This window comes from Lycorma delicatula, chromosome 6 (genome assembly GCF_047948215.1).
Source record: "Lycorma delicatula isolate Av1 chromosome 6, ASM4794821v1, whole genome shotgun sequence".
Lineage (NCBI taxonomy): Eukaryota > Metazoa > Arthropoda > Insecta > Hemiptera > Fulgoridae > Lycorma > Lycorma delicatula.
Window position 1 is genome coordinate 83,013,450 of NC_134460.1, and position 27,559 is coordinate 83,041,008.

The following is a 27,559-nucleotide window of genomic DNA, read 5'->3' on the forward strand; positions in this document are numbered from 1 at the left end:
TTAAAAATAAGCCGAATTTGATGTGCGAAACGTTCAAGTGATTGGCCTCCCAAAGCTATATAAATGTTGATGGGTAAAAAAAAAAAATCAAGAATGATTGAGGGGGAAAAAGAAAGCGACAAAACAAGGGAGAAGGGAAGAGATATGAGAGAGAAGAAAAGAGGAAAAAATCTCTTATTTTTGTGTAAACTGCATCAAAAGACAACCTCTTATATTCCTTTTGGATTTTCTCCCCTCCAGTATATTTTTGCATGCATGATCAATATATTTATTTTCTCTCTCTCTTTTTATATATCTACTCTCATTTTCTCTGTTTTGTGAATACGTGTGCCCGTGTAGTAAACGTACACGTTGTGGGTTTTTTTTTGAGATGAGATTCTAAACCTGTACACATCCAAGAAAATCTCGTAGGCTACCGTATGGCGTAAAATTGAGATCAAAATATGATTTTGACCTCGGGGAAAATATTCTCTCTTCCTTATAATATATACAGCCTATATATTTTTTTCATTTCCCCCAAAATACTAATAGAATAAAACAGCATTAAAAAAAAGGTTTTTAAATATATATTAAATCTAATCTTATTGCTAATCAAAATATAAACTACTCTTCAGTTTATGGAACACTAAAACTAAAATGAAATTTACCTGCTGTAATAACAATAATAAATTATAATAGTGGTATTTTCTTTAAAAAAAAACTTTTAAAATGATCTAAAAATGATAAAATAGAGATATTATATATTAAAAAAAATTTATAACAAAAAAATAAAGCTGATTGGGGAACATAATTATATTTGCAGGATTACAGAATCCCGCAAGAACTCCAAAAATATGTTCGTTGTATTAGTAAATAAGTATCCTAGTCAATGAAACTCAATTAAAGCTGTTTAGGCAATCTGTGAAAATTTTTTTTATTTATTTGGTGTAATAACAAATATCTGGAAGATGACATCATATTTAGCAAAACTTTCTACTGGAAATAGTTGGGCCATCTCAAGAATAATAGATCTAATACCGGGTTTGCTAGAAAAAAAAACAACAAAAAAAGGGTGAAGTGATTTTCTATTACTTTCTTCACTGAGCCAAATAGCGTATATATATTTTTCCGCATCAGCATGCCAAAACCACTGAATTACAGACCCTACAAGTGGAACTTCCATGAAAGCGATATTACTGCTTAATGCGTATCATTAATGCCAGAGAAAGTAATTGTCATACTAATTATACCTCAGATATTTTACAGCTGAAGAATAACTAGAACAGGTAACAAAGTAATACAACCTTTCATATTCTGAAACTATTTGCTCTAATCAATAGGGAAAATTTTAAAATACAACACTGCTCATGAAATAATTCTTTATATTGTAGATTTTTTATAATTGAGGGGAAAAACCGGATGGGTAATTATCTTACAAAAATCACTACAATTGCCGAAATACAAATGAATTTTAATGTTAAGGAAATTGCCATAAAAAGATTATCGGATAAAATATATTAAAAAATACATGACATCATAATTTATAAGCTAAGCTGCAAGAAGGAAAGGATGATAATCAGTCAAAGACTAAGGCAACAGTTTTTTTTTAATTTCTCGACGTTTCATGACCCAAGAACTGCAAAAAAAAAAAATAGGAGGTAATGTTCGTACGTACCTACATGTACGAGTTTTGGCGTATTTGAAACTTAATAACCTTTAATTGGATAAACCGATTTTGATGAAATTTTGTATAGACTCGTGTATTTGGAGCAATTCATCGGTAAAATTTTGAAGACAAAATTTCTTAGAGGAAGGAATTTTTTAGGGGTCAGTTTCCTCAAAATTTTGCAAACAGAACCCCACTTTATATTAAGTTCAGTACTTGCTTGTATTATTATTTTACCATGGAAAATTTATATTTTTAATATTTTCCCAAAATTCTCCCTTCCCCAAAAATTGTAAAAATCTATCTTTTTTATTTATTACATTCTTTTTAACAGAATTTTTTTATAAGTCTCCCTAGGCAGAGCAGTAATGCATTAGTCCAAGCGACTCAGAGGATTACTTTGGGGGCAGTAATAGAGGCGGGAAGCAGATCAAAGTTTAAAATACTGATTTTTTTCTATTCTTAAAACTTTTGTGGTTTATTTAATCATATAATGATCATAATGATCAATAAAACTAATATAATGTTCAATAAAACTTCATTATAGATTATTTCAATCCAAAAAAAAAAATCTTAGGTAACGTTTTTCCATGTATAATTGTTTTCCACTACATAAAAACAAAATAATCAATGCCAGGAATATATTAGAAAAAATCTGACAGCAATGATTCTTTTAATTACTACAAGACAAATAGAAACAAAATTCGGGATTATAAAGGAAACCACGCTTTCATAATGGAGTGGATTAAACAAAATGTAGACCACTAATAAGAAAAAATAATAAGAGAACAAATATAACTTTAAAGTCAAGAAAAATTATATTGAACGGGCGCGCACATATACACATGTATTAAATTTAGATAGGATAATATCACAGAGTATTAAATTAATATAATAAATAAATTGTATGAGGATGCATTATCAAATAAAAATTTAATTATTAAAATAAACAAAAGATATAACTAATAAAGCCCTTGAGATTTACTTATTCATACATACATACATAGATAAAAATCTTATACAATAATTTAGTTCGATTTTAAAACTGGCTCTAATAGTAGTAACAAATGTAGAAAAGGATACAACATAACAAAAAAAACAATATTTATAGTTAAGGGCATCGTGATACTACTGCAGTTGTTTGTGGGTGAGATTCTAGATAGTGGTGGGGAAAATGAGTCCCGGATGGTGTTTGAGATAATCGGTTTTTAATAACTCAATAATCGAACATTGATGACACAGCATCGGAACAAGTTAAAGGGAACTGCGCCAATTTATAATTTTATCATGGGAATAGACTTTTTTTAAATACATACTTTATGAAAAAAAAATACCACAGACAAACATATTTCAAAGCTTTTAAAATTTTAATAATTAATTTATTAAGTTAAAATGAAATAGGCAATATTAAATGAGGAAAAGTTTTAATTAAAAATATAATTTACCCAAAAATAATTAAAAGAAAAAAAACACGTAAAAGGTAATAATAATTCAATTATAATTAATTAATTACAACAGTTAAATTACATAAAAAATTTTAACATTAAATTCTACGTTGCCACTCAATAAAATGTTAAGTACTTCATTTAAAACGTTTTATAAATCGCATGAACAATTCAAGCCGTATTAAATTCTCTAGGGAACGATTTTGTTAATTTCGTTTTTAATAAATACCAGTGTGCTACAAGCGCCTTTATAACACAAAATTTTTGATAATGTAACAATTATAATTTTGATCTGGTGAAATTAAGTATCCAAAATTAGGAGATAAAACGTTTTATTTTTCACTAATCTTTACTTTTATTATTAAAGCCTAAATATAATTCATAATAATAAATACTAATCTTTGTATTGTAATTATAATGTTGCAACTATCTTTTTAATGTTAATTAAGATAAACAGAAGTGGATAACGTATACTTTATTCAGTTACATTATTCTTTCAAATAACCTTAGAAAAAGAAAATGGTAATAAAAAAAAAATTTGATTAAATATAAAATATACTTTTTTAAGATGAAAAAAATATTAAATAGTTTTTTCAAACTAATTATGTTAAATATATTTTAATTTAACTCACTAAATTTAGGAGTGAAAATAACAAATTCAAAAGAGATTAAACTTTTTTAATATGTACATCTAACGAACAGAAAGGGTTTCGATCAGCTAAGCCTATTTCTAATCTATCTACTGATGTTGGAATCAACCAATTTCAGTGATTGTATCATTCTTGTAACTTTAAAATTGTAAATAAATAAATACATTTAATAATAACAGCTTATCAGAAATGTAACTTAATACAACGATATAAACTACCGGAAATGAGGGTAAATATATAAAAACTTCCTTACTTTCGTTGTTACTCCTTTCGTTTCAATAATTAGATGGACAATGGTTTTTTATTTTGACTACAAACACAATACGATATTGTGACTCGACAAGAGACATATAAATTATTTAAGGTAACGTACCGATATTTCCAAATAATAAAAAGATCCTATTGTCATGCTTATTAAGAAAAGTGATGAGCGAATTAATTGGTTTCTCAGCGTCTTTTGTAATCCTGTATACATCAAACTGGAAAGTCCGTTAAAATTAAAAATTTATTCAACCAAACAATCGTTTTTATTTTTTTTATTTTTTAATCTACAAGTATAATAATCATTAATTTCAAAGTGCGCACTGTGTTTAGAGCCAGGTATATTTCTGATGGTTCAAATTCGCCACAACTGTAGATAGGAAGAGTGGAACAAAAATAAATGTTAAGTAAAAAGTCACACAGAAAATATACGCTAGTTTATATCTGAGTCGGGAATTTTTAAGATTATATCTTATAATCTTTATCTTATTAAATGTATACAATCTAAATATGTATATGTATGCATACGTATGTGTATATATGTATCGTATTGTAAATATGTATCATATGACTAAAATACATTTTCAAATAAAATAATTTAATCAAAAATTAATTAATTTTTTTTAAAGAAATTATTTAATTATATTTTACATCTCTAGTGTAATCTCCACACAATACGAGAATTTGATGAATATAAAAATAATTATATTTATTTATGAAGGGAATAATAATAATGATAAAAATGATTATTTTAACTCACTCGCCTGTAAACTTTAAACATGACTGTCTATTTCAGACAGTAAAATACAGTAACTTAAGGTACTCATTAGACAACAAGTATAAGATTTTTTAGTTCTGACAAAAATAGTAATATATATCATTTTGGTAATTATCCTTTTTGTTACAAACCGTTAGTATTTTTGTAATATCAATAAATGTATTTACTAGAAGTATTTGATCAAATTTAAAAGTTCGACTAAATCATCCATCAGAATGTTTTTTTAATCTTGTTCCTGTCTTCGTAAGAAGGATGGATCTCAGGGACGTTTACTAGATAAGTCGTAAGGATACTGACTGGTAACTCAGTTATTGACTGAGGATTTGAAGTAGGTAATCAGTGTAATTAATTTTTATTCTTTTCATTCTTTTAATTCATGTATAATCTTTGAGTGTATGTAAATTTAATACTGTCCAATTTAGAAATTCAATAAACCAGAGTAGTTTAAATAATCCAATACAAAAATTAAACGAATAAATTCTTTTTTTTTCTTTTTTTTTATTATGAAAGCGGGCATAAAAATTATGGTCTTAGCCAAGTATAAATTGGGTGTATGAAAAGCTAACTCCCTGACCGGGATTCAAACCCGACCAGGAAAATAAATTTAATTTGATTATCTGCACACTTATCTCAATTCTTACCACTAGCAACAGCGCTAAATGATATCCTAAAATTTATCCTCATACTGGAAATGTAGTTAAACGTTATTTGAAAGAGAATTTGATGAGTAATTCATACAAACATTTATAAGCGAATAGTTAATTTTACCAATTTCTAGTAATTAACCTTTTTAATTTCAGGACATAGATAACCAACTGAAATTCAGGAATAAATGAATAACAAACAAATTAACAGTATTTTCAAGAAATTATTAATATATATATATATATATATATATATATATATATATATATCATCGCGAATGAAAAAACTTCTTATAATTTCTACCAAGTATGTTAATATTACTTTAAAATCTCCTAGGTTTATTTAAAAATAATGGTTGAATGACAGTTTACAACTGACTGTTCATTAAAAACTAAGAAAAAAGTAACCCTCAACGATACATAAACGAATTAAGGAAACTTTTATTTAAAATACTGTTAGTTTTCACTAATGGTTAGTTTCCAATTAAATTTATTAAAACTATTTCAAACACAAGAAGGTTGGTTTCAATTTTGTTATCAAATTAAGCTTGTTAACAGTAACAAATAAAGTAAATAAAGTTCAGAATTTGGCTATCTTTAAAATGCATTTATTTAATAATTATGGTGTATTTAAAATTATTATCTGAATTATTAAATGTATACAACCTAAATACGTATATATTTTCACGTACACGTACATACGTATATATTTAACCTAAATATATATTTTATATGTATGTATATACGTATAGTATTGTAAATATGTATCATATGATTGTAAAATACATTTTCAAATAAAACAATTTAATCGAAAAATTAATTTCTTTTTTTTTTAAGAAATTCGATTACACAAAAGGTTTCCTAAAAATATGATCACCATTTCACTAATAAATAAATAAACAATTAATATAATCCACCTTACCAGCCCGTTGATATGTACTCTAGATCTTTCAGCCTACCTGGAAGCCATTATCAGCAGGTAAAATTAATATATTTAAAAGTTTAAAGAAATCATAGTTAAAAATTTAAAAAAACAGTCATGACTGACCTGGTCCTACTGATTTTTTACAAAAAGATCTAGAGTACATATCAACGTGCGGTAAGGTGGATTACATTAATTGTTAATTTATTAATTTCACATCAGCGGTACACACTTTGAGAAATTAATTTCACTAATACTCTGTGATGTTGCATGGAAAATAAAATATTTCATTATTATTGGTTAATAAACTAATTATCAAAAAAAAAAAAAAAATCGTAAAACTTAGACATATAAAAATCAAGCTAAGCACTCACTACTTTATACTAATATTTAAAATCTTTATGAACAAATGTTTTCGGCAAAAAAAACTAAATTATAAAAAATTATATACACCAGAGATGATATTTACCAACAATAATTAAAAATTCCATGAATTTCAAAAATGTAAAAATAAAAAAAATATATTACAAAGAACAAGCAATAATAAGCTTTTTTCTAAAAACTCTAAAAAAATATTTTATAATAACGAAAAATAAAAATACTATCATTAATTTAATTAAAATATTATATAGAAATAAATATAACAAATTACTAATTAAAAGCACGCAAGAAACATCCTCTAAAAAGTAAAAAAAAATTAACAGTTCATAATCAATATTCGATCCAATGCAAATTATATACAAAAATATAAACTAAAAAACATGCAGAGCATTTTCATCTTTTTTATTAAAAATAAATAAATTCTCTCTGAATTGTGTCCATTTTAAAAGCAAATATAAACGCTTGATTTTTTCAAGTTAGGTACATGGCAAAAACAACTGTTTAACTTTCGTATATGTTGCATTTTAAAATGAACTTTTCTAAGATATATATATATATATATATATATATATATATATATATATATTGAACAAAAATGTAATCAATCAGTATTTCTAAAATAAAAAAAAAATGTTGGCAGCATGCTTGTTGCAGTAGTGTTTTGTAGAAGTAGAAGTAGTAGTAGTAGTAGTAGTTTTTGTTGATATTACTCACTTTTCATTAGCAGTGTTGCCACCATTTCCATTACTGCCATTGGTCTTGCTGTACGGATGTGATGAAGGGCAGCACTGATTGTTGTTGTTGTTATTATTTAGAGAGAGGACTTTGTTGGCATTATTGTCTGTTGTTTGAGGCGATATCTTGCCCGCTAGTTGATTTAGAGTTTGAAGCATCGTTTATAGCCGTAATCTCACCTACACTCTACATCCAACTCTTTCTCTATCCCTTTCTATCTCGCTTCCTACCAATCGCTCTCTCTCTCTCTCTCTTTCTCTCTCTCTCTCCCAAACTGCAAAACCCAAAAGAGAAACTTCAGCAAAAAAAAGAAAAAGAAAAGAACATCATCCAAAACAATTTTCCAACTATTATTAGTAAGCATTATCCACCACCATACTGTAGTAATTACAAAAATTATAAAAAAAAGAAAACAAAATAAAATCCACAACATCGATTAAAAAAAAATTCCACTTAGTGTTTTTTAATAAAATCTGTATATGTAAATATATACATAGAAAAATCTACTTATTACAATCTGACATACAAATGATGAATACATAGTAAATCTACTTAATACGATCTGACATACAAATATACATAAACACATATACAATATTGAAGAAATCAACAATAACAGTTCAATAAGAATGTAAGTTTATGAAAAATATAAACAAGTATACATAGAAAGAGTTAACGAAATGAATAAAAACAACAAACATATTTGCATTTTTCCATTTAAAATATTATTAAAACGTTTCTATTTAGCAGGTTTGTTACTACGAGACCCGATTCGGGGTATTAAGTTAACGTGCAGCTGAACTACGAGACCCGTTTTGATGTCTCAGTGATTTACATCCGCTGGTTCCGAGTTCGAATTCCGGTCAAGCATGGCATTTTCACACACGCTACAAATCATTCATCTCCTCCTCTGAAGAATGCAACTATAGATCCGGAGGTTAAAAAAGAAAATAGAAAAAAAAAGAGATTTACTATTGCGTCTAGTTTTCAGGACAGAAATTTCATAGTGCATTAGAGTAAATTAGAACGATTCAAACAGTATACGTAGCTTCTTTGTATACTGTCACTTCAACTGTTACACAGCTATTAACCTAAAAATTATAAATGTTACATTATTGTAATAAAATTAACAGAAATTTTTATAAATAAATTTAATTTGTAGAAAAATTTAGTTATTTAGTTCAGGAAACTAAGATAAAACCTAGTGTCAGGAATGTGTTTGCATATGAGCTAGGACTGTATATTCTATATTACTATTATATCTAAATAATTATTGAAAAAAGCTTGTAAATTGTGTACATAATTTTTTTAAAACTGATAATTTCATTAGAAATGCGACTATTAGAGACTACTAAGCGAAGGATAAAATAAAAAATGACAGATTTAGAAAAAAATCGAATGTAAACTATATTTTTTGATTTCATCCTCCAGTTAACTAGAAGAGTTTTTTCATTATTTCGTTCGTGTAAACAAAACAGAATATTGCAATTATAAGACTCTCATTTATGTGTTTCATTCACTGAATTTATCTCTTTTTTTTGAGACATCAATTTTTGTCACACTCACTAAAATGCTGTGAGGTCCAAATTTATCTCATTTTTTATTTCATAATTAAAATTAAAATTTCAATAATTATAAAATATATTTAATATAAATATAAACACAATTTTACAGAATTTAAGGTAAAATGAAATTTTATGTAGAAAATAGCTTGAAAAGAGAACACTAGCAGAGTAGAACAAGTATTGCTATATTTAGTTGTAGCAGTCAATCTGTTAACTTGAACTATAATATTTAATTCATTTAAAGTATTATTACACCGATAAAATACCTAAAAATATACTTAATAATAAAATTTAAGAAAGTTGAAATAAATGTATCATCAATAATTTAAAAATATATTTAATTAAAAATTTGAGATGAGATTGAGAAGTTATTTAAGAGATTAAGTCACTATAAATTTATCTGTAGGTTGCACAACGAATACCACATTATTACAAATATTTAAGTGATGAACAGTATTTATTAGAAAGCTTTCACAAATAAATTGTAATAGATGGCTATTATTTTAATCATTAGTCTCTGAAAAATATTGATCTAACAATCAGACATAATTAAAAAAAAACTTCATTCCAAGGAATAAAAAAAAGAATACAAACAAATAATATTATTCTATAAAAATGTTAGACTGCTTTCTACGTATACATAATTTTATATAAATAAAACTGTTTAATGTGAAGCGATTTCTTGTCCGCTGGAATAAAGTAGTATCTGTACAAGACTGTAAAAGTTGACTACTCTTCAACTGAAAATATTACTCGGTTCAACATTAAACTATCGACTATTTTTTGTAGTTCACGTTGTAAAATGCTACTGTTTTCCTCCTTTTACCTCATGGAATAAATGACACGCCATTATCCCTACGTATTTTGTCACATGAAGTTTTATCTTTTATCTTCCCACCTACCAGTCCGAAAGTTATGCATTTATAAAGAGTATTCTTATTATTAAAATAATGAAAAAAATAAAATGAAATATATATATATATATATAAGTTTAATTTTCGCGTTAGGGTAAGCTAAAAATTTTGGCCAGATTTTTACAGTTAAGGTCAAATAATGGTGTTATAACAAATCTCTACGAATAGAAATTTACACAAACTGAGCGTATATGTAATTTTATGAGCAATATTACGGGAAAAATTGAGTCCTAAAACAACTGTATCTCTAGTAGCTTCAAGAAAATTCTTGTAAAACGCCAAAAATGGAGTCGCAAAATACGTTTTCTAAAGTTCTGGAGTAAATTTACATTGGTAAATCACAAGTTAGCCCATCGGGCTGGTCTAGTGGTTAACTCTTCGTCACAATCAGTTGTTTAACAGCTGCTTTTCGAAGTCTAAGGTTCTGAGGTTCGAATCCTAGTAAAAGCTTGTTTCTTTTATACGGATATGAATACTAGACAGCGAATACCGGTGTACTTTGATGGTTGGGGTTCAATTAACTACAAGTCTCAGGAATGGTCGGTCTGAGTTTGTGTAAGAATGTACCTCTTTTACATATCATCCCCATCACATTTGAGACATTCCCATGTCTCAATAACAATAAGCAACAACCTCTCCAGGTTGTTGCTTATTGTTCACTAGTTGAGTAGATTGCAAAGTATACATTGAGAAAAATAAGAATAAAAAAAATTACAAATAACAAAATAAAATTCCGAATAAAAGGTTAAATTGAAAAAGGATGTTATAAAAACGGCATAAAAATGTCTTATAAAATAAGCCATTTCTAACAGTCAGGTATGAATTTTTGTCGCAATACGCATAATTTATTCGGTATGCAAAACGAATCGCTATAATTATCACGTGATATTAAAAATGAATAATTTCCAATAATTCATTTGCTATGCATGCAATTATTAAAAAAATGATGAAAACAACAATTAAATCAATAATATATATTTTTCTAAGTTTGTTCATTAAAATTCTGGATAGAACATATATTAATTTATAATTTAATTTAATTATAACAAAAGTAAATTTAATTTAAAAAAAGAATTAACATCAAATAAAAAATAAAGGAAATTTTTAAATATTGTTTAAATATTGGGTAAAAAAATTAAACAAAATACAAAACTGTATGAATATAGCACAACTGTACTCCGCAAAAAGAGCAGTTGCCAAATGTCGATATAATTACATTCCAACTGTGCAATTCTTGAAATTAGTAATCAATACTGTTACAAAAATAGACATCAGATTTAAAATGGGAATTCCAACGATTAGAAATATTAATATAACATACTAAAACATCTGAGAATCACAGTAGGGAAATTCAGATGAATAATAGTACAAGCATAGAAAATAAGAAAATATTGATTGTTTCAAGTAATACTTATGATGATAGTTTCAATCGCGTGATGATATTCATGACGAATAAATATTATTTCTCTCTATATTAAATTTATTTTTAACATAACAATTGTGTAGAACTGACATACTCTTGATGACATAAATCAATTACTACTTTTCTAGTTTATCCCCAAAAATTTAATTTCTTTATAAATATGGATTTATACAAATAAATCATCAATGCCCGCAATATGTATGAATTAATTGTACAATTAATTAATTGTAAGAAAATATATATATAAACTTCTCGAAGCAGAACTTATATACTTTTTTTATTTAGGTTTGTCTCCTACACATTTAGGTTGGCTCTCCCTCCGAAAGCAATGTCATCAATACGCGAAAACCTACATTCTAGTACGACTTTAATTTAAAAAAAATATAAATATGATAGAAAATATTGAAAATATAAATATGATAGAAAATATTGAAAGTATAAATATAATAAAAATATTGAAAAACAAAATATCTGTTTATATTAAAGAAAACAAAATAAAGAAGGGTATAGATCAATTAATTTACTCAAATGTGAAAAGTGTAAGCTGTTTCAAAACATGTTATAAGCAACGAGAATGCTTAGTTTATTTTCTTGAAAAATGGTAATACTGTACAAACAAATTATAAGAATGACAAACGCAAAAAAAAAGTTAAGAGTTTAGAAATTATTTAAAAAAAATTAAGATATTAATATCAAATCATATTAGCCAAAACATTTGATAAACTGAAAAGGAATTTAAAAAATTGTACAGCGTACAATAGTAAATAAAACTAATCTGAACAAATCAGTGTAATGAAAATATGATTATATCATAGGTTCTACGGGAAAATAATTATACTGAATACAATTTGAAATAAATTTAGTTAGAAGTATATTTTAAAATTTCGAACGAATCAAGTGTAGTCAGTCATAGCCCGCGTGTTTTCGACTGAAAATAAATCTAGTAACGATGTGGGTTACTAGGTCGATTCAAATTTTTTCTATAGAATTCCATTTTAATAGGAAATATATAGTTTTTATCTACAACGAATTCTAGAGGATGAATTCAGTAAGATACGAAACACTATTAAGACTACTATTTAAAAATTAAAAAAAAAATACAAAAGACCAAAAAATATATTTGATTACATATAAAAAATTATGTTTTAAAAAACTTTTATTTAACTAATATTAATATTAACATTAAAAAATAAAAAAAAAAACATTAGAAAAACCCTCTAAAAAGTAAAAAAATAAGAATTAAATCAAATTAAAAAATAATTTTTTAAATGTAATCAAATATATTTTTGCTTTTTTTTTGTTTTTTTTTGTATTTTTATTTTTTACTTAGTCTTAATGAACAATAAACTTTTTACATCCAAAAAAAAATATTCTTAATATTTATATCTGAATATTATTGTTTGTTCAAGTTTGTTTGTTTATTAATACTAAAAAGTAAAAATATTTATTTTTACACATCGACGTTACATCCATGTACAAAATTTCAATCATTTTCATACGATAGTTCATGAGAAATGAAAATTTTCAATTAAATGCATGAATTTAGCCGTAGGGGTAGCGCGTGGGAGCGAGGGAGTGGAAATTCTGACACCGTAGTGCTGTATTGTCATCGAAGTTACATACGTATACCAAATTTCATTGATTTTCATACGATATATCAAAAGATATAGCAGTTGCAAGATTTGATTATAACTAAAGCAAGTTAAATAAAAGCTTATAATAAGTTGTGATACACTTTGTTCATTACATCTCTTTCGTTGAGATCTAGTATACAAATGGATTCCAAAAAGCGTGGTTGTATGCGTGAACAGTGTTCAATATAAATATAAAATAAACTGTAAAAAATAATTGACGGGATGCGTTTTGATTTTATTTTTTGCTTAAGAGTTTAAATACATACTTGCTCCTAAATGATTTTTCTTGTAAAAAAAAGAATGATCACTTATTTTGAAAATAAATCCGGTGACAAATTTTAATGTATTACTTTCACGATAAAAGAATTAACATTTTATGTAATAAACTGTAGCTCTATAAAACTAATATTTATGGAACTTTTGATTAAAAAAGAAAATAATAAATGGACGCCAGTTTGGGATTTTCAAACCTATTTATTTTGTAGTTGGTATTAAGGAAACACGCATACAAAATTTCATTAAAATATCTGAATCCGTTCCTAACATATAGATTTTTAATGAAAAAGTACAAAATGGCGGAATGAGAGAAAATGAATCGAGATAAGGCATTTGACCACATGAAAACATTTTTGCTTATTTTAATATCTTCAAATGGTCCCTGAAGTTGACCAAAAACCTCTCGGGACACATCAAATTAAACAATTTCATAATCATGGGAAATAACATATAAATAAATAATGACAAATTTAAATGATATGCAATGAAATATTAATTAAGTTATTAGAAGTGGAATCATGCGGTTTAGTTTTGTATCAAATATTCATAAACAGTTATCAAATATATAAACAAAAGAAAGAATTTTGTTATGTTCATTTTAATTATTTTACGTATCATTTAAATGAGAACATTGAATGCGGTAAAATATATACAACCATATATACCATACATGGTTATACACTAAATAAAAGTGTTAGAGAACGCAACACACTTGTGTATAGATTATTAACATCAATCAGTATATAACAAAAAGTTCATAACTAAATAATAATGAAATAGTTTGTTAAATATTCATAAAATATCGTGAAATTAGCATTGATTTAATATTCATATTCTATTAAGAGTTTTAAAATATATATGTAATTATAATACATATAAAATATTTAATACAAAATCTAATATTCATTCAAAATATATAAACTAATTGTATGAAATATATATACTGGAATATATGACCGGTTGTTAAAGTTACATATAAAATAATTCAATTTAATCGTCAATTAGTTCTTTATGAAACAACTTTATGAATAATTAGCTATGTAGGATGATGTAAAGTTTTAACATAAAGCGATAACGTATTATCAAAGGATAATGCATTAGTCAAATTGGCTAATATTGAAAACCATTTTGCAATAATAACTTTATATATTTCATCACCATTTCAACCGACTTATAAATAAATTACATAATAAGAACTTTCTGTTTTTAATTCATAAAATACGGTTTTATTTTAAATTAAATACACAATCTAATTTTTATTTAAAGGCAATATTTTTTATGATTAATCTATAAATAAATAAAGTACTCTCAGCGTTTCATTTCTTTGAATTTATTGAGGTGCGATATAGTTGGGGAATCCTATTGAGTGTGATGCAACATACGAATGGAGGAAAAACAGATAGATAAGATTCAATAAGAAAATTTATAAGAGATTCAATAAGTACCTACATTTTCCATAAACTTTTATTGACGTTTATAATGTCAAATAATTATTTTTTTATATAAATATTTGCCCGAATATTTCTGAAGAAGGACCATATTCCATATACAATATTCTCCAAAAAAAAGCACAACTAAAATTGTTTGAAAATCAATAATCTGAATATAATACAAATCTGTTAAGAAATAAAAGCAGTTTTAATTTTATTAGAATTAATATAAATTACAAACCGATAATTATATAAAGTTTTTACACTGTATAACTGAATACAATTAATTTGTTTTAATTTAAAAACAATAAAAATATAATAGTAATTTAAAATAAATCTAATGGAAATAATCTTGAAAACTGTTTCTTCAAAATGAGGAGAGTATAACTCACTTAAACGAGTAGAATTTATTTAATTCTTTTATTTATATATAAAATACAATAAAATGTGGTAGAAAATTAGAAATGTTATAAGCTATGTAAGCATAAGTTTTAATAATTCGTATTAACGTTCTTAAAGACAAAAAAAAAATATTTTGATCCACACATGTTTAATTTTTAAATGTTAGTAGACATTCCGACTTCATATACATATATTTTTTAACTTTTTTTTTTTAAGTAAATATATTGATTTATTAATAAAACTATTAACTTCTGTAAGATTTTTTTGAATTAAAATGAAAAGTACATAAAATTTGATTTCACTAGTAACTTCTTATTTTTCTCATATTTCTTTTTCAATCGGAGGTTAATAATTATTAATAAATCAATATAATTAAATAAGGAAAAAGTTTAAAAAAAAAAATCTGATGTCGGCAACACATGACTTCCTTGTACATAAATTACATTTACACATTTTTTTAAAAGGAAAAGTACGTAAAGGTTTTTGCATTAAAAACAACTTCAATGTTTTTTTTTGTTATTGAATTATTCTTCATCGTACATTCTTTTTTACAATGAGAGGTTAAATATATTAATAAATTAATATATTGTAACTATATTAATATAATAACTGTATTAATGTATTAATAAATTAATATATCTAAATTAAAAAAAAAAAAAAAAAGATGAAGTCTGATTCGAACTGATGTGCCTTCTCTTAAGATCCAAATATGTCATTAATTAAAATTTTATTTGGTTATAGATCTGGAAACAATGAAAATAAGTACCACTTATGCTATATCGTTGAAAAGCTCTCAATGAGGGGCTTATTTGATGAATTACTTAACACAAGGAGATTGAGGACAAGTTTGATTCAGTCGATTGCAATCAAAAGGGAAGGTGCAAAACCAGATGTTACAACAGTCCTAAATCCAAAATTTCAACATTCTACGGTTAATCGTTTTTGAGTTATGCGAGATACATACGTACAGACGTTACGCTGAAACTAGTCAAAGTGGATTCAGGAATGGTCAAAATGTGTATTTCCGTTGAAATGTGAAATACTTCTTTTATTTCGTACAAGGAAGTAAAAATTACAAAAATCATTTCACAGAATTTTTAGTTATATACCTATCCGTAAAACAATATGTCTTGTATATTAAGCAAATTTCATTAGAAAATTGACCTTTCGTTCGTTATAAAGAAGTACTCTTCTTACTACGTATCATAATTAAATGACCCTCTCCCACATAACTTCTAGTTGTTTTTAGTAAAAAAAAATCAAGTTTAAGCTTCAACAAATAAATTTCATACAGATTAACCATACTTAATGCACACATTTTTTTCAGAAAAAAAGGATAAACTATAAAAAAATTATTATATTTTTACATAATTTATCGTATACAGGATATAAGCGAGTTTAAAGTTTGGCAGTGTTCTATTCAGCATTAAGCCAGCATTGTTAAATAAAACAATGCCTTAATTGAATTAAAACCAGTTACGCGTAATTTAATGGAATTTACTTCCATGTATTAATTTTAATTCTATTTACATTGAATTAATATTAAATATTAATATTTTTACAAATATTTATATTTATCTATACATAAAATATTCTATTATACTGGGTAAACGGGACTGAATCCCAGAAAAATAGCATTTTAGGAAAAAACGTCCGACAGATTGAAAGATTAAAAACTTACGATTTGTGAACAAATTTCATGAGTAAATTTTAGGTGTTTCCATGATTTCAATTTCATATAAAATGTAATGTTCAGACCTCCTATTCGACCAAAAAGAAGCCCAATGACATATTAAAAGTTTAGACCTCAAAAGTCTTATTAAAAAGTTTTTTTTTCGTTTTAATTTTATTATTAATCTGCACTGTACTAGAGAACATATAATGTATTGAATAGGAACATGAAATGATATGAAAATATAACTAAACTTTAAATAATATTGTGTTAATAATAGATTTTAAAGGAAGCAAAAGAGAAAAAAAAACAATGTAACAAAAGCTACTTTCAAATAAATAAAAAAAAATAGATTGTTAATAAATGTAAAATGCATTAAAATTTGTTAAGAATTGTTTAAAATAAACTAAAACTTCATTTTCTAATCGATAAAAACTAGTTATAAAATAAAATAATAACAATGAAAATAATAATAATAAGAGTAATGATGATCATAAAATAATAACAAAACAAAGAAAAGAGTTTTTATGTAAAAAATTAAAAGATTAATTTTATATATAAAATCTTTTAATTTGCATTAAAGGATGGAAAATGAATTTCTAATATTTATGATGTATATACCATAATCTTTTTTTGACTATAATTTTACACTTTATATCTTAATTTCACAGTTAATTTTCCAGGAAATATATGATCAAAGAAAAAGTAATAAAACGGCATTTACTATCTAGTAATAAAATAAAAGTTTTATTTATGTAATAAAAAAAAAATAAAAATAATTTTTATTATTTTCATAATATTCATATTTGCATGTCAGCAAGCAATAGAAGTGGTTATTACTGTACTCGTTCAACTGGTCGTATGTTAAAAGTTGTTAAAAAGAAAATAAAACTTTTAGTGATGGAACATTAATTCTATATACATATGCAATGACATAAGATGTATTAGAATAAATTCACAGCAAAAAAAACGTTAAGAAAAAATCATTATAATTTAAACATTCATTTAAACAAATAATAAACAAAAAAAATATCTTTTTTAACGAAATCTCAGACATGGTATTGTACAAGTTTTCAACTCATGAGATGAATTAATAATAAAAAATATCAGACAATCTAAAAACTGTTGGTTGTTTCAGATACTGTTTGTACGCCCGGTTGTTTGTTCATTAAGTTATATTTATTTATATAAATCTTTTAAATTTATTTAGATAACTTATTATTTTTTAAATCTTTTGTAATAGTAAAATTTCGATTAACCGCTAAAATTTATGAACCGCTGGGGTTCAAAATATCAATATTTATTATTTTTTAAATCTTTTGTAATAGTAAAATTTCGATATTGTATTATAAAGATTTTCCGGTGGACAAAAATGATTTAAAATTAAAATATTTTTTTTTAGTAATTTTATAAAGATTTTCAATTGAAATCTAAAAATGTGAGAAAAACGTTTGTACCGATGTAGGAATTTTTCTGGTCTATATTAGGGTTTAAAATTTAACTTCTATCCTTAATGAAAAAGTTGAAAATTGTTATTCTCTTTACGAACGTACTTCAATTGCACTAAAATATTCATTTACACAAATTATAAACAAAAAAAATACATTGTTCAACGAAATCTCAGGCATGAAATCAAACGCCGAGCTTATGTGGTGAGTTCGAAAAAAAATCAGAATGATTTCTTCAGAGAGTATAAATAAAATAAAGAGTGTAAAATGCAAATTGATTCTTTCTAAACTTACCTGACTTAAGATATAATAACTTGTAGTAAAATACAGTATAATATTTCGGATTTTTTATTATATACTCGTATATTTTTTGAATTGACCCTCTAAAATGTAATAATTAAAAATTGAACATTTATGAAAATAACATTTTAGGAAAAAAGTTAAACAGTAAAAATTCACGATTTCTCAAAAAATTTCAGAAATTAATTTTCGGTGTTTTCATAATTTCCATCACATCTAAAATGTGATATTCTGAGCTCCTATTTACATATAAAAAGTATCTGATCACAATTTAATGACCGCTGGGGTTCAAAATATCAAGAATAATATAATTCTCATCTGGTCTGGAAAGTAAATTTTTTTTGTTATGAAAGAGCGGGCAACAACAGCTATGGCCAATAGTCCATTGAAAAAAATTGGTAGCGTATGAAAAGACGCCCTGTCTGACCGGGATTCGAACCCGCGGTCTCCGCACGAAAAGCCGAAACGCTACCTAATCAGCCAAAAAGTTTTGTTAAAATAATTTTTTTCTAATTTTATTTTTAATCTGAATTGCACTATATAACACATTGAATATAAAGATGGCAAAAAAAGAAAATTGAAATAATATTGTTTAAAAAGTAATTTTAAAAAAAAGGAAGAAAAAACTATATAATGTAAAAAAAGTTACTACCAAATTTATTAAACCGTTAATCAAGAAGCCCATCTTTTTTTAAACATGGAATAAAATTTTGTTGATTTGCTAGATATCTGGCCAGTTGATTTTTGTGGACTGGGAGTTTCAAGTGAAATATTGAGTGTAATTCTTGTACACTCACATCATTTCTACAAAAGAGCTTTAAACGAAAAGTACGTTATATAATGTATAAATTAGTGACATGAAATAATTTTGATTGTGGTTGGTTGGAATCAATGTTAAATCCCTTTTTTCAGCACAACCAAAATCTAAGCATGGTACAGAAACAAATGTTTGAATTTTATCAATATTATAAACAGTTTTTGAAAAATCCAAATTTCGAATTTAATATGTTTAAGATGGAATGACAAACAAGTAATAAGTTTTAAATAATTTTCTGTTAATGGTATAACACTTAAAAACAATAAATAAACATAAATTTTCAATATCATGATTTTGGTTTTTGCATATTGTGCAATGGATCAATGCATTTGAAAAGGACAAAAAAAAAACATAAGCTGAGCTTGATGAATTCAAATAAAATTGCAACTTACCCACTTGTTTCCTACCTATTTCAAGACTTTAAAACGATTTATTTTTATTCAAGCAATTTACTGTGGCGGCCATTTTTGTTACGGTGCGCACATCTATTTTTATGATCGTAAGGGTTTACGGAAAAAATCATAACTGAAAAATTATTGCTCCTGGAAGGATAAAACAAAAAGCAATTTAATCATATTTTCTCAAGATAAAATATTGGTCCATTGGTTGATTTATTTACTTATTTCTCTTCTTTCTATGAGAAAATTAACAATAAAGTTGAACATGAAAACGGTGAAATTTCACTTTTACTAATTTTTTCAAGAGGTAGGACATACACAGTTTGAATTATTTTTTATATGTAGTTATATATTAGTAGTTTTACCATAAATAATATATTAATAGCGATATACTTACCCTAAATGTTTATGAGTTTTGAAAACTAATTTTTAAAAAAATATTCCAAATTTTGGCTTCAAATAATTCTGATGGGGCTGGTGATAAAAAACTCAAATTTGCACAACTTGCAGTGTATTTTTAGATGTTAATGGCAAATAAAAAAGGTTTCTTGTGTATTGTATTAATAAAAATCTTTCAAAAAATCATGACAAAGCACTAAATAAATGCTCCAAGAGAGTTTCTTGTCTTCTTGGCTTATTTTTATACTTATTACTATGGCTGAAATAGACTTGTTTGAACCATTTAACTGCAGTGTTGAATGGGCGCTTGAAGTCATTTCCAGTCGTCAGAAAAATTCAGTTGCAACATGCTCATCTACGCAGTTATAGACTGTCTGTCTCACATTAGTCAGTGACCTGTTCATATCATTACCGAGTGTCTCAAATTTCATCCTGTGTTTGGAAGTGTTTATTAAAGTTATAAGTTTTACTTAATAATATTATAAATGCAAATTTTAAAATCAGTTTAATTTTTACATTATTTTCAAGAGTTTCACATAATGGATGAACAATGTTCCATAGGAATCTATGTGAATGAAGAGTGTCACAAAAGCAGTGTATGGTACAATGCCAAAAGAACTCATTACAATTTCTGAATTTAGTGATGAAAACCAACAACTTATTTTTTTTACGTATTAATTCAGAATTCAGACTAGTGTTTGTAAATATCATGAAAAAGGTTTCTGTCAAAATTCAGTCACCTGTATCGACAGTTCTGTTGAACTTAAGAAAAGTAACATTAGAGTAAGCTCTTAAAGAACACATTTTTCCAAATTTAAATTTAGTTCCTGGAAAGTCTCTTTGTGTTAACTGTTTCAAAAGTATTTTTTCTCGGCAGAACAAAGAACTATATGAATGCGAAGACCAAGAGCAATACATTGCCCCCACATCACAATATTGACAATTGGATGCTGCTTGTAGCACTTTGGGAGTCTCACCTCCATCAACTAACTAACTATAGTAGATGGGTCGTTCTCACACAATTTCAACAGAATTATCTATCAGAACATATCACAGCAGTTAGTTAACACACTAAATATTAAACTTTCATTGCTTCAAAAACAGGCGATTTCATTGAAGAATGAATAATATTTTGCTACAATTTATTTTTTGTTCTATAGTGTTTACAGAAATAAACCAATAGAAAAATAAAAATGAATTCTTAGGTGATAAATGAATTCTTGGTGAATTCTTAGGAATAAAAATGAATTAGGTTACTGGTATTGGTTAAGTTATCATTAAATTACGATCTATCATAAATAGTTTTAAAAAAACTATTTTAAAAATATTGAAAATGTCAACTTCAACAACATAGGGGGGCTAAATAAAAGAAAATATATAAAAAGTTTAATGTGCCAAGAAAACAAGAAACCCACTACGAGCACTTATGAGTCAAAATGATATTGCTTTTAACAGGTTTTTCATGATTTTCGAGAGGTTATAACTTTTACAAGAAACTTTTTTATTTGCCATTAATATCTACAAATACACTGCAAGTTGTGCAAATTAGAGATTTTTATCACCAGCCCCATCAGAATTATTTAAGACCAAAATTTGGAATATGTTTTTTTTAATTAGTTAACATGTATCCACATATAAAAAAATAATTCAAACTGTGTATGCCATCCCGCCTCTTGAAAAAAATTACCAAAAGTGAATTTTTACAGTTTTTCATATTAACCATTATTGATAATTTTCTAATAGAAAGAAGAAAAATAGATAAATAAATCACTGAACCAATCTTTTTCCTTGAGAACATATGATTAGATTGTTTTTTGTTTCATCCTTCCAGGAACAATAGTTTTTTAGTTATGTATTTTCCATAAATCCTTACGATTACAAAAATAGGTGTGCGCACCGTAACAAAATGACCGCCACAGGCAAACTGCTTATAAGTTTTAACTGCTTATATAAAAAAATTCCTACATATCCTGAGATATGTAGGAAACAAATGGGTACGTTTCAATTTTTTTTGGTCAAACAACCACTCTTGGGTCACTTGACCTAATGTATACTGTGCATTTGTTTCAACGTAAACACAATATTTGATGTTTATAGTTTACTATCCCGGGAAAAAGTACACGTATCACTAAAAAATCAACAATCCAGTGCTTTTTCCACCAGATTTAACTGACCTTCGTTTTATTTTTTAAGGACTGACATATTATAAAATTTAAGTTCAAAAATAGATAATAAAACTCAACAATATTTTTAGAATACATTATGTTGTACATAAATGTCCGAAATATATACGTATTATCTTACGATACTATACGTTTTTTTTCAGCCTAAATAAAAACTAGTTCAAGTAGAATAATTACAATAGAACCACATTAAATTACAACAAATACTCCGTTAAAAATCTATTTTAGGGAACTAGTCACACTTGCTTATTATACAGCAAAACGTATCTTTCATCACATTGTATATACAGCAAACAAGTCTCATAGTTGAGAATAATTTTCCATCATGTTGTCATCACTACATTTATTTTACAGATACTATGTAGTATCAATTAAAACTAAATAAACATACGCGTTCGTACGCGCACACGCACTATATGGACGAATTTATAAAAATAACTGGCTATAGATTCGGGGATATGTATGTAGAAATATTTTTAGATCGAACAAGAAAAAATAGGATCCATGTACTGAGACATAATTTCATTTGAAAACAATTAATTTTCTATTTGTATTTTATACGAATAATTATTTTAAATATAAATAACTGAAGTAATAATTCCTTAAAATTAATAATTAACTAGCCTAAGAAAATGATATTAATTTGTCAATTTACTAATTTAATTTACTCTAAAATTATTTGGAAGAAATTAATACGGTAAGATATTTACATGTTTTTAGTTGCAAGAAACATCTTATAATTTTAAAATATTTTACATTATCGAACACCATTTTAGAAATATTAACTCAATGATTTTTTTAATATTATAAATATTCGAAAGAAATTATAATAAGAGTGGATACATCCATATTATTATAATATATTCTTAGCACAGAGTACAAAAATATCTGTATCTCCCTAACTACATTAATTCACATCTACATTATCACAATTGAATATTCAGAAAGAAAATGTAATTTCTTTATGTAACTCACATGATGCACGACATACTCATTGCAAAATACAAACCAATCTTCAAAACAATAAATCAAATTTTACATATAATTAATTGTTGAGAATATATATTGCAAAAAAGAGAAAAATAGATATTTAATAAACATTTTAGCATATTAATCAAAACAAAATTATACATTTTAAAAACGTTTAGCAATAATCAATTTAATTATAATGAAAATTAATATGTTATAATATTAATTATGTAATAGAATAATTTATAAAAAACAGAATCCGACTTCGGAAAATAAAAAGTTCTAAAAACTTAAAAATAATTATATTTTTATTTATTAACTAAAGTAAGAGTATTTAGAACAAATAACTATTTTTGAAGTCGATACCAGCCAACAAAAATGAAACAAAGTTACTTACGTTCGGTTAGTACCTCAACCGACCGCTTGGCGGCTAAACGGGATTCCCACATGTAAAATGAAATCTTAAGAGCATATAAGAGAGAGAGCGTCTCACGATGATATCTCATCTTGAGTTCGCTAAGGCATGTATACACTTGGTGATAATGTATGTACCTCCGGAGAATGTCGTGTTTGCCTGTCGGACCTGGAACAGGGGGCACTTGCAATGGGAGTTGATTCAGTAATCAATTTTCCGCCATAAGTGGCCACTGGGCCACTTATGGCGGAAAATATCGTGGACCGTATTTTAGCGAATGAGATACAATTCCGTGCTATATCTGATTTTACCACACGGGTCCTTTAACAGAAGGATAGGGCTGCTATGGCAACGAGGAGATGAGGGACAACTCCCTGCTAAACTGCTATTCGTTTTGCATGCACAGATGAGTAGCAGTGATGAGGCACAGGGAATATCTCGTCCTCTTGTAGAAAAGACCGTAGTCCCGGCGAGAATGCTCTTTTGGGTGTTCTCATTTGAGACAAACAAGGCATAAAGACCAAGTATCGGCTCTTAGCGTGAGGGAACAGTTTCGACATAGTCGGGCCTGGTAACCCTACTCTGGGAGTTAGAGGCAGGCATTAATAATTAAGATCCAGCCGGCTTATTAGAAATGAAACAACACTCCCCCAGATTGTGCTATGCTTTACTGTGGAATCCGATTCAGTGGAGAGGGGGGAAAAAAGCATCTATAAAGTGTTCTTATGATATTTTTGTATTTTATTATTGTATTATATTTCTGTAGATGTCAGTTTATTATAGTAAAACTTCTATTACCAATTTTGCATTGACTGCAGTAGGATTTGTATTATACTGTATGTAGATTCATAATTTGTCTTCTGTATCTAGTTTGCTGTTGATTTGCTGTGACTGATGTGTTTTTGTTTACATTCCTATTATGATGCGATTGCTCTATGATGTATGAGTGTGTGGGTAAGCGTGTAACCCCCCCTTCCAGAAGGAATGCTTCGTTAGCGATTTCAGGAAGGATGGTAGCCAGGAGTGGCGGTTTAGTCGGTAGTGCGCAGGTTTACAAACGCATATTAATGACATTTTGCGGCACCTGTCAAGCACGACACTGCTTAGGCGTCCGTAAAAAAGGATTTGTATTTTATAGATAATTTTTTTTAACTTGTGTTAGCTGGCACCGACTTCAAAAATAATTATTTGCTGTAAATATTTCTACTTTAGTTAATAAATATCAATATAATTATTTGTAATTTGGTAGTGCTATTATTTGTTGAAGTCAGTTTTTACTTTTATTTTTTATAAATTATTTTATTTCACAATTTTCAGTAATATCTAGTACCTATATAAAAATATACTATATATAGGCCTACTAAATTCGCTGGTCAAATGAGACAGGTTTCTTTTGTAATTTAGTTTCTTTTACAGGTTTCCATAAAACCCGAATACTTTATTATTTATCAGTATTACTCTCACAACACCATGAGGGTAACACACTCTGCAGGGGTCCAGAGGGCGGGGGGTCCCTGGCTAGACGGTCGGGCAAGAAAAGCGAGCTCCGACCGGCTGGGTTAATATATAGTAAATTTATTATTTTTTAATATAAAAGAATAATACAACTGTTGCTATATATATATATATATATATATATATATATATTAGTATAACTTTTAAGAAAAACAAATAATTACAGAGCAAGATAAATAATACAACGCAATTTGTTAATTAGAACATTAGTCTACGCGGAGCAATTTGAATGTTTTTAATAAATTACAGTAGGAATTAAAATGAGAGCAAAGAAGTGAAATAAAATTACAATATGGTTCATTTAATATTGAGGTACTACTAAGAGGAAAATTTTACATCTCATGTTATGTAAATCAGTATAAAAGATGCTATTAGTTTGGATATTGTATCACATTAAGTGCAAATGAAGTTGCTTTAGTAATAACATTCTGTAGAACGAACATACGTAGACAGTGAGAGATTTGAGATAGAGATAAAGTGAAAAAGAGAGTATGATGGGGAAGAGAAAGAGAGAAACAGAGAGGGAAAGATATAGTAAAATGAGAAGGATGTTAACGGTTATTGTAATAACATCATCATTTTGTTGACGACCTTTGTTGGTCTTTGCATATTCAAACCGTCGTTAAATAATGCATATAAAATTATTTCTCTTGAAAAAATATTTTTAGTCCATTTTTTTATTAATAAAAAAGTGAAATAAAAAAATATAAAATGTAATTATAACTTAATTTTACTACGCAATAAAACAATAAATAAACAATCAAGAGATTTCAGAAAAATTAAATTTCATTATATTATTCACGTTTAACAGAAGTTTAATTGCACGTAACTAAAGAGATTTACATTCGTTCCCAGTAATGCTCGTTTAGCGTTGTGCAGTTGTTAAGATTACGTACGAATCTGTTGAATAAAAAAGGAATATCTGAATAACTATTATCACATTACAGACAAAATTACTTTGAAAATTCTTCATTCGTGTTATATTAATTTAATTCTGAAAGTTTTTATGTAATGATGATGTAAATTATTTGTATATTTGAACCTTTTGTAGCTATTTATTCTATGTATGGATCAATTTATGCTGACTAGTCTTACTGACATCAACTGATTTTGACGCTTATATGCGTCAACAACAGTAGTTCAATAAGAAGTAGTAGACATCTACACCTACCAATCGGTATAAGCCGGTAATTTTTTGTTAACTGATTTAAATAGAAATATTCTGTGCTAAGGATTTATTTTTGTTTACGGAACAACTAACATTTATTCATAGTTAGTACTACCAAAACTTTCAGCATTGAAGGACGCAAAATATTTTTCGAAATTGTACAAGAGAAAAATTATACAAGAGAAAAGAGAATTATACAAAAGATAAATTATACAAGAGGTAATATATCTCTTTCCATGTGATAAAATACACCCACTATTAATACTAGTTAGTCATAAACGTTAGGAGAAACAAAATTTAACCGTAATGATTAAATATTAATTGGTTGAATTTACTAACAGTTTAAATATTTGCGCATTACACCAAAATATTTAAATTTTACGAAGTATTCTTTATAGTGGATGAATTAATTGTCAACGCCTGCACACTACGTTAATACAAACCATATTTCCCATACTTGCACACAAAATTTCACAACTTAACTAAAATGCGATGAGATGAGATCCTGTTTATATTTGAATCATTTATTCTTTCGTCTGTTTTTCTTTTTATGATTAATTACAGCTAAACTATATCGAATCTAATGAAATTTTACACAACAATCCTTGGAAGGGTAGGCAAACCTTCAACAATGACAAATAAACCAAAAATACAACGATTTTTCGTAAAATGTTCTATTTGATATGGGGCTGCTATATTCTTTAGACAGAAGGTTAGTACGAGGTGGTTGAGTGGAGTTTTCATTGCCAAGCTTAAAACACGTGATCCCTTTTTCCTAGTTACACAACCTACTACTGTTGTCATCCTATTTCCAGCATGTCTTTCAGTTGGCTACGCGTTAGATTACATCACTAACGAGTAATGTATTACGTAAAGGATAGTATAAAGAATATTACATAAAGATGTAATACTCTATCATTAAATCTAAACATTACCACAGAGACATTTTCTTACAAGTGTACAGCATTTAATATTACAATACTTATGTTGTATTAATATTACTGGGATTGGAAAAAAGTAATCTCGGTTTTAAATTATATAACTTTACGTATGTTTTGAAAGACTTCAGTCAATGTTATGATTTTGTTCTTTTGGCATTTGACAGCTGTCATTATCATTAGCATATGTTAGAAGCAAATCGCACGTAATTCTGTTTACATCTTTTAGTTT

General features: G+C 26.6%; 1 protein-coding gene across 22 annotated transcripts in view; it reads right to left on the bottom strand.

Annotated features, from left to right (window-relative positions):
* LOC142325978 (CUGBP Elav-like family member 1) overlaps positions 1-27,559 on the bottom strand; it is a 1,952,897-nt gene that overhangs the window by 1,000,660 nt on the left and 924,678 nt on the right. For all 22 annotated transcript variants that reach the window (XM_075367994.1, XM_075367987.1, XM_075367984.1 and 19 more), the window contains one exon: positions 7,441-7,735. In XM_075367994.1, the coding sequence (XP_075224109.1) occupies positions 7,441-7,619 (179 nt within the window). In that variant the 5' untranslated portion in view covers positions 7,620-7,735. The remainder of the gene's footprint in view (positions 1-7,440; positions 7,736-27,559) is intronic.